The 8,933-nt window shown below is 66.3% G+C and overlaps 1 protein-coding gene across 1 annotated transcript; it reads left to right on the top strand.

Moving 5' to 3' along the window:
* Positions 1 to 336: 336 nt before the first annotated feature.
* TBX1 (T-box transcription factor 1) lies at positions 337 to 7,430 on the top strand. Its single transcript, XM_082853333.1, has 8 exons — positions 337 to 613; positions 1,781 to 2,141; positions 3,971 to 4,072; positions 4,754 to 4,925; positions 5,316 to 5,471; positions 6,087 to 6,154; positions 6,241 to 6,341; positions 6,624 to 7,430. Exons 1-8 carry the CDS (start codon positions 430 to 432, stop codon positions 7,082 to 7,084), a joined length of 1,605 nt encoding a protein of 534 aa, XP_082709459.1. The 5' UTR covers positions 337 to 429; the 3' UTR covers positions 7,085 to 7,430.
* The last annotated feature ends 1,503 nt before the right edge of the window (positions 7,431 to 8,933 follow it).

Genomic DNA, 8,933 nt, shown 5'->3' with positions numbered 1-8,933 from the left:
GAGGCGGGAGGACAGGGGCAGGGCCGGTGCCCCACAGTTTCGGGCTGGGGCTGGGCGCTCCCAGCGTCCCTACCTCCCCTCGGGGGCTGGGGAAGCTGATGGCTTCGCTGTACAGAGGGAACCCAGGCCTCGGGGAGCAGCGGGATGTCCAAGGGGTGCTGGTCATGGAGGCTCCTGGGAGCAGAGGCAAGGGGCCCGGACCTTGAAAAGCAGGAGGGCCCACATCCCCAGGGCTCTCAACCCATCAGGGCCCCTCGGCTGCCACCGGCCCAGAGTGGGGGGCCGTGACACCATAATCCCCTGGGCCCAGGGCCGGCGGCTGTGAGTGGCACCGCAGGCCCCCGCCCCCGGGGCCCGAGGGCTGGGCCGGCCTCGGTGGGGCCGGGTGCACGCAGTCGGAGGCGGTGCCGGTCAGGCCGCCGGGCGCCTATGGACGCACGGAGCCCGCTGTCTCCCCGGGCCAGCGCGTTCAGCATTGCCTCTCTGGTTGCAGCAGAGGCCGCAGAGCACACCGCTCGCCTGGAACCCGGGTTCTCCGACCCGGCGAAGCTTCGCAGGCTGCTGGGATCCCCGGCCGGGATGCACTTCAGCACCGTCACCAGGGACATGGAAGGTGAGCCTCCTGCTACGTCTACACGGACCCGCCCGCCAGATCCCCTGCCCCTGCTGCCGTGGGGCCCAAGCAAAGAGGGTTGGCAGGATCCGGGGAAAGAGCGGGTGGAGGGAGCTCTGGCGGGGTGAGTTCCAGGCTTCTAGCTTGGACTCTAGGGTGGAGAGAAAGGGGGGCATCCTGCCCAAATTCTGTGCCCCCGTCCAGCCTGGGGACCCTCCAGCCTGGGGACCCCGCTGCAGAGACCCGCACGCAGCTAGACACAGGAGCAGAAGACGGCGAGGGGAGGCTGGGAGGACAGGAAAGAAGGACCAGAGAAAGGCGGTGGCAGAGGGGCCGTGAGCTCAGAGAGGCGGGAGGAAAGGAGAGGAGCGTGAGATTGTCAGGGGACACGGAAAAGGCGGGGGGCAGCGGGAGAAAAAGAAATTGAGAAAAGGAGAGAAAACAGAAAACCCAAAAGAAGAAAGATGAAAAGGAAATGAAGAGGGCAAGAACGAAAGAGAAGAAAGTGGAGGAAATTTTACGAAAGAAAGTTGAGTCATAAAAAAAGAAAAAGAGTTCAGTTTTTATTCAAAAAAAAAAAGAGTTAAAAGCCATGAATAACAGAGAGACGCACGCAGAAAGGAGGGGGACAGGCAGACTGAAAAGAAAGACAAAGCGCTGAGGGGCTAGCAGGAAAAAGAGGAAGAGGCAGAAAATAAAGCAGAAATAAGGAGACTCGAGAGAGATAGTGGAAGGAGGAAAGAGGATGCGGAGGGGAGACTTGAACGAGGAAGACAAAGGTAAGGAAATAACAAATTGCAAAGAGCCCGGAGAGAGAAGTGCAACGCGGGAGGGCGGCAGAGCGAGGGGCGGCCGGCGGGCGCTCGCTTGGGGGAGCCGGTCCGGGCGGTCGGGGGGCCGGGAGGAGGCGGGGGCGGGGAGGGGGCTGGGGGAGGCCATTGTCTCGGCGGGGGCGGGGGCGCGGCGCGGGGCGGGGCGGGGCGGGGCGGCTCCGCGGGCGGCGGCGTGGGGCGGCGCGGCCCGGGGCGCAGCGCAGCGCGCGCCCGCCACTCGGCCCGGGGCGCGGGGCAGCGCTCACCTCGGCGGGGCGGCGCGGCCCGCGGGTCATGATCTCCGCGGTGTCCAGCCCGTGGCTCACGCAGCTCTCGCACTTTTGCGACGTTGCAGCCTTCACGGCCAGCAGCCTGAGCGGCCTGGGGGCGGCGGGGGGCTTCCCGGGCGCCGCGTCGCCGGGCGCCGACCCGTACGGCCCGCGCGAGCCCCCGCCGCCGCGCTACGAGCCGTGCGCCGCCGCCGCCCCCGGCGCCCCGGGCCCGCCGCACGCCTACCCGTTCGCGTCGGCCGCCGGGGCCGCCACCAGCGCCGCTGCCGAGCCTGAGGGCCCCGGGGCCAGCTGCGCGGCCGCCGCCAAGGCGCCGGTGAAGAAGAACGCGAAGGTGGCCAGCGTGAGCGTGCAGCTGGAGATGAAGGCACTGTGGGACGAGTTCAACCAGCTGGGCACCGAGATGATCGTCACCAAGGCCGGCAGGTCAGGGCGCCCCTCCCTAGCGGCGCGCCTCGGTCCGACGCACGCGAGCGGGGCCGGCAAGCGGGGTGGGGGCGCGGCCGGCTCCTTCGCTCCCGGGTCCCGGCTCCGGCGACAGCCGCCTGGCGCGCGGGCGGAGGGGCCGGCGGAGGAGCGCGGCCGCCCGGGTGCACCCTCAGCCCCAGGACGCCGGCGCCTGAAGCAGGGGCCGGCTCAGCTCGCCGGGCCCTCCCAGGGGCCTCACCAACTGGCAGATCCCAGTGGATCCCAACTTTTCAGAGGAAACTGCCTTCTTTGGTTCCCTAGTTCAGTCCATCCGGGCTAAATAGAGGCGCAGCCCGGCCATGGGGCAATGGTCTGGAACGTTGTAGGAGAGAGTTAAGACCCTTCAAAACTGTGCTGTGTTTCAGGGGAGATTGCTATCCAGTCTTCTCAGGCCTACGTCTCGGGCGATGGTGGGGCCTGGCTCTGCTGCTGCGGCCGCCGCCTTCAATTGGCCTGTGTTTGTTTTAAGGGCCCAGAGAGAAGGGGAACAAGTTTTGCGATGCAACCAATTTGACCGGCAGACAAAGGCGGGTGCCGGTCTGTGTCTAGTGTACACAGGAGACACCAGCTCTGGGTCCACACAGCCAACGGGAGCTCAGGGCCTGTTTGCAGAGCCTGCTCGTGGTTTCTCTTTCCGTGCCGCGGCGTCCGCCCTGGGAGCCTGGGGCCTGTGCCCAGCTCCAGATCAGGGGTCTTCTCCAGGCTCTCCCGCTGGCCTGGGCACTTGGCCTCCCCCCGCCACCCCATGAGGACTGTGCCCCAGCCTCCGGCCCAGTCCAGCCCAGCAAGGGCCTCGGCGGGGCCAGGCTCGCCCCAGAAGCCAGCATTCTAAAGCCCTCTCCGGCCTGCAGAGGCGAGGGCAGGCGTGGCAGGCTTGTCCAGGAGGGCTGGCATCTGTTTTCTGCCCACCGCCCGCAAGGAGTTGCCTGTGAGGGGAAGCTGCAGGACCAGCAGGTGGGGGCCTCATGCTGTCCTCCAGGGCCCAGCGGCCCACACTCAGGGCAAGGCCGGCCCATGGCCAGTGCCCAGGGTACGAGCCACAGAATGTCCTTTCCAGAGCCCGGGTCAGTCACCGAGTCGGAGCCCGGGGAGGGGAGAGTTAGGGGACCCCAAGGACACAAGCCAAGTCAGCCCTGAGTAGCTGCGTCTTGGGAACTTGCGTGTGTCCCCGAGGAAGGTGGGGAGACTCCAGCATTGGGTGGGAGGCAGGGCCTCAGAGTCGGGACTGTGGACTCCAAGGCTCGGCCTTACTGGAGGGACTGGGGAGCAGCCGCAGATCCAGCCAAAAGGGCGACTGGGACTCCTCAGAATCACACGGGCTGCCTCGCTTTCACTTTGTTTGAGCCGGGAGCTTAGGGCGGTTGATGAGATCGAGCAGGGGAGGCCTGCCCGAGGGCGGAGGATCCCGGGGGCCGGTGCTACTGCCGGCTGAGGCTAGCTCGGGATGGGACGGCTGGATCGGCAGTTGCTAGGCTGGGTCTACATGGGCAGAGTTGGCGGAAGAAGCCAAAGGCCTATGTTCAAGAGTGGAGGCTTGGCTCGAGTACTGAGTTCGCCATTGCTGTGTTTCTAAAAAGGGGGCAGGGGGCTGTCCTGCGGTCCACTCGCCCTCGGCTGGGCAGGGGCTTGGTCGGGTTAGTCAAGCAGATGAGTGAGGGGAGATGCGATGAGGGGCCTCCCCACCCAGCACAGCGGCCGGCCGGGCGGGGAGGCCATGTCCTGGGCTGGTGGAGGCGGGTCGCCCTGCCCTCCCCCACCTGAGGTGACCGAGGTCCCACCGCCCCCAGGCGCATGTTCCCCACCTTCCAAGTGAAGCTCTTCGGCATGGACCCCATGGCCGACTACATGCTCCTCATGGACTTTGTGCCCGTGGACGACAAGCGCTACCGGTGAGCGCCCAGCCGGGCCTGGAGGGCGGTGGGTCCCTGCCTGGCCAGGCTGGTGAGGGTGGGTGGCCCAGGACAGTAGTGACCGGTGCCCCCTCCCCACTCCTGCCAGACCCCAGACCCACACGCCCCATCCCCAGCAGTTCTGGGGAGTGGCCCTCAGGGGGTCATGCAGGCTGGGCCCCCACCGTCTGGCCCCTCGCACACAGCCCCTGCCTTTTCCGTGTCCCCCTCTCCCGAGAGGTGAGTGCCGGCACCCCGTCCCTTCCCCCACCCCCCGGGAACGCTGGGCCCCAGAGCTGGCAGGAAAGGTGGGGTGGCCAGGAGAGATTATGCAGGGCGGGCCTGGCCGCCCGGACAATTAACAGCAATTAATAAAGAGAACCTGGTCCGCCCTGCGCCCTAGGCCGCCGGCGTGGCCCAATCTGGGCTCCCGCCGCGCCGGCGACACAGGAGGCCCAGAGCAGCGACCCGCGTGCAGCGAAATGTGGCGCCAGGGCCCGGCTTCCTCCCTCTGGTCGCTTCCTGCCACTTGTGTATCAGGACGGGGAGTTTTCTCTTTCCTCACATTGCCCCTGGAAAAGCTCCCCGTTCACCTGTGGGAACCTCATCAGAGGCACCTTCGGGGTTCCCTCGGCAAGGCCCTCACCCCAGCATGCTGTGGCCCCTGCCCCGGCGTCCCAGGTACGCCTTCCACAGCTCATCCTGGCTGGTGGCCGGGAAGGCAGACCCCGCCACGCCCGGCCGCGTACACTACCACCCCGACTCACCGGCCAAGGGGGCACAGTGGATGAAGCAAATCGTCTCCTTCGACAAGCTCAAGCTGACTAACAACCTGCTGGACGACAATGGCCATGTGAGCGACCCCCCCAGGCTACCGCCCTGTCCCCCAGCAGGCCCTCGGGAGTCCCTGCTGACTGGAGCCAGAGGCAGAGCTTGGGCAGCTTGGGTGTGGATGAGGGACAGGCCGAGGAGAGCTAGCCCTCCGGTCAGGGGCTCGGGGACTGGTGGGTCACACTGCTTCCCTCTCCCCACTCCTTGTGTTTTGCTGGAGGCTTTTTAACTGGAAAGGATGGGGCCGTGAGGGGTGGGGGGTGAGGGCAGCAGCCTTTGGAATCCAGGCAGTGATGCCCCACGGCCCAGCCTCCTTTTGGGAGCTCAGGGTTCTGCCGAGTTGTCTGGAAGCTCACTGCCCGTCCGGACCTTGGCTGGTTTCCTAGCTCGGCCCTCACCACCTTTCTTCCAGATTATTCTCAACTCCATGCACAGATACCAGCCACGCTTCCACGTGGTCTATGTGGACCCGCGCAAAGACAGCGAGAAATACGCCGAGGAGAACTTCAAAACCTTTGTGTTTGAGGAGACACGCTTCACTGCGGTCACTGCCTACCAGAACCACCGGGTGAGGCCCTGGGTGGCCCGGTCAACACTTCTGGGCAGGGGTGCAATTTTCAGTTGCTGCCTGGGGGACAGAAGGTTCCATTCCTGGAAACCCCACTCGATGGAGCCCCACCCCCAGAGCCTCAGGCCGCCCCCTCCCCTCTGCTGCAGGCGGATCAGCCTCCTATCAGGTTGACCTCTCAAGGGGGAACTGTCACTGTGGCCTGAAAGTTTGTTTTCCAAACCATTCCGGAAACTCCCCATCAGGGGCCTGATGCGCAGTTTACCCAGATTCCTAGGGTGCTCCTCCACTCTGGACCACAGCGGGGTGGGGGGTGGAAGTGACTACATTCCCATCCCAGCCGGGGAGCAGGGTCTCTATCCTAATCACTTGGGACGGAAAAGACAGGTTCTTTAGCGAGAAAGGGGTCTCCCCAGCACCCCTGCCCCAGGAGAGAGGCACAACCCCTGCGGGGGAGAGAGCAGTTGTGAGCCAGGCATTTCTGGTCAGCGGAGAGTAGAGGGGCCTTTACTGAGTGGGGGAGGGCTCTCCTAACGCTCCCCTCCGCTCCACCGAGGTCCGGTGGCCCCAAGAACAGGGGCTGGAGCCGGGTGTTCAGTGCCCGCTTTCCTGCAGATTACCCAGCTCAAGATCGCCAGTAACCCTTTCGCCAAAGGTTTTCGAGACTGCGACCCCGAGGACTGGTGAGTGTCCCCCGAGGAGACGGCGAGCGAGCGCGCGGGCGCCTGGCCGGGCGCCCCCTGACACGCTGCCCATCTCCCTCCCGCAGGCCCCGAAACCATCGGCCCGGCGCACTGCCGCTCATGAGCGCCTTTGCGCGCTCGCGGAACCCCGTGGCCTCACCCACACAGCCCAACGGCGCTGAGAAAGGTAGGGCCGGGGTCGTGGGATCTGGGCAGACGGCAGCGCCCGGCCTCGCCCGCGCCGCAGGGGCGCTCGCGGCCTTCGCGCGCCGGTTGCACAACGGCCGCGGCGGCAGGCAAGCGCGCACTCGCCCGCCCGGCCCGACGGCTGCGCCTGCCCGCCCCGCCCGCCGTCCCAGTGGAGGGCGCGGGCCCCCGGGGAGGGCCCGGGGCTGGGCAGGGGCGCGGAGCGGGGGCAGGCGCGTTCTCGCGGGCCTCTCCGCGACTCAGCCCTCGGCCCTCCCTGCAGACGCGGCCGAGGCCCGGCGAGAATTCGAGCGCGACGCGGGCGGCCCGGCCGTGCTCGGGGACCCGGCGCACCCGCCGCAGCTGCTGGCGCGGGTGCTGAGCCCCGCGCTGCCCGGGTCCGGCGTCCCGCTGCCCGGCGCGCCTGGAGGCCGGCCCAGCCCCCCGCACCCCGAGCTGCGCCTGGAGGCACCCGGCGCGTCGGAGCCGCTGCACCACCACCCCTACAAGTACCCGGCCACCGCCTACGACCACTACCTCGGGGCCAAGAGCCGGCCAGCGCCCTACCCGCTGCCGGGCCTGCGCGGCCACGGGTTCCACGCGCACGCGCACGCGCACCCGCACCACCACCCCGCCGTGAGCCCCGCAGCCGCCGCCGCCGCCGCCGCTGCTGCGGCTGCCGCCAGCATGTACTCATCGGCCGGGGCCGCGCCGCCCGGCTCTTACGACTACTGCCCCAGATAATGTGGGCGTCCGCCTGGGGGTCCGGTCCACCCAGCCCGGGGCCACCGCAGGCCCCCTTCCCGGGCCTCCAAGCCGTGGGGCTCCATCCGCCAGCCCCAGAGCTGTCCAAGGACCTGGTTCCCTGGCCCCAGGGCCACCGCGGGTCCCTCCTCGGCCTCGAGGGCCCCGGGTCCGCACAGCCAGTGCCAAAGTGCGCGGTTCGCGCCGGAAGGAAGTGATATTTATTGTTCTCCGCGAGACCGCGACGTCCCCCGGCCCGGCTGGCAGTTGCAGTGTAGACGACCCGAGAACCCGTCTGCAGGCGGTGTAGATACTTGTAGATATTTGTAGATAACTGTAGATACCGCGCCGGCGCCGCCTTGATAAACGGTTTCGCCTCTTTTGGAAGCTGCCTGAGTGTCCATTTCTTTGCGTCCAGTCACATCGCGCGGGGTGTCTCGGGGAGAGCGAGTCCGGGCTGACTCGGGGACTCGGGGTCTCCCTGCAGCCGGGTCCTGGGCGGGGCGGGGGGTCCCTGAGGTACGCTCCGAGCCCCTCCTCCCAGCCCCCTCCCGGCCACGCCTCCCTGCGTCCTCTCCCCGCCCCTCCCAGCCCGGCCAGAGCGCCCCTCCCCCACTGCCACCTTGTGGCCCCAGGTGTGCATCCGGCCTTGTTAAATTCCTCACTTGGCGGTTGTCCCTTTTCTAGGACTTGGGCCCGCACCCCTGGCCTGTTTTCAGGCCGGTGCCTGTCCTGTGTGTTTTTCCACGGAAGCTGGTATAACGGTCTTGGTCGTGCAGGACAGGACACTGTCCGTTGGGGGCTAGGAAGGGGAGAAGCCCTGACTCTTATCGGAAAGACAAAAACAGGTAGTTCTGCTCTTGTAGCATTTCCCTGGCTGGCCCTGGCTCAGGCCTGCGTTTTCCCCTGTTTATTGACTTTATTTGCTGTGAGTGTCCCCACGGAATGACCTGGACGGGGCCACAATGACAGTGGTCATGAGTCATCTTGAAACCTGCCTGTGAAGCGTTTTTCCCAGGCCAGGTGGTGAGGGACCTATTAGCTCAACAACAGGGATGGGGCCAGAGGAACCCTTTGATCCCTCCCTTCCTGAGTCCAGGCAGGAAGAGCTGACAGCCTGTCAGCGTCAAGGCTGCCGACTTGGACACGAGACGGACGGGAAATGCAAGTGGCCGAGGTTTTGTCCCCCTTCTGTGCCTGACCCAGTGTATTTGTGTCGATCGCTGCCAGGAGGCACCACATCTCCAAGGACACAGCCAGGCATTTCCTGACGCCTGCCCTGCGCTGGACTTTTTTCCCGGATGTGTTGGTCCTGGAGGCGGAAGTGACCTAGAGCTTAGCAATTGGACGACAGGAACTGTTCCCTTGAGGCAGGTCTAGGAAGGGAGGTGGTGACCAAGGCTGCTGAAGGGTGAGCTCTGGAGCCAGGGCCCTCCAGAGCCTCATGGGGCACCTGGTGCCCGGGCATGAAGACTTGCAGCACTGCCTGAGTGGCCAGCAGGCTCTGTGGACAGAGCTTCAGGAATGCACTCCTGAGGGCAGCCCTGGACACCACCACTGATGGACACCATCTACTCCCCACTGCACATCTCCCTCTGGGTGAGCCAGCTGTGCCACTGGGCTCCCCTGCTTGGGGGCCACAAATGCACCCAGCACCCCCTTGTCCTGGGAGGCCTGCAGGAGTGATGGGCAGTGGTTTGCCCTGTTGCACTAGTTTTCCCTGTGGGCACCGGCCACCCCTTCGGGACCACTGTGGTTCTCAGGCCTCCCTCTCCCCACTGCACACTTTCACCATCCAGACTGGGGGAAAACCATGGGTGGAGAAATCTCTTTTTTGGTTTTGTTCAAA

This window comes from Leucopleurus acutus (assembly GCF_964270905.1).
Source record: "Leucopleurus acutus genome assembly, chromosome: 13".
NCBI lineage: Eukaryota > Metazoa > Chordata > Mammalia > Artiodactyla > Delphinidae > Leucopleurus > Leucopleurus acutus.
This window is presented reverse-complemented; position numbering and strand designations above follow the sequence as displayed.

Coding starts and splice junctions, on each gene's coding strand:
- TBX1 (XM_082853333.1), top strand. CDS start 430: ATGGACGCACGGAGCCCGCTGTCTCCCCGGGCCAGCGCGTTCAGCATT. Junction 4,073..4,753: donor GTGGACGACAAGCGCTACCG/GTGAGCGCCCAG, acceptor CCGGCGTCCCAG/GTACGCCTTCCACAGCTCAT. Junction 5,472..6,086: donor CTGCCTACCAGAACCACCGG/GTGAGGCCCTGG, acceptor GCTTTCCTGCAG/ATTACCCAGCTCAAGATCGC.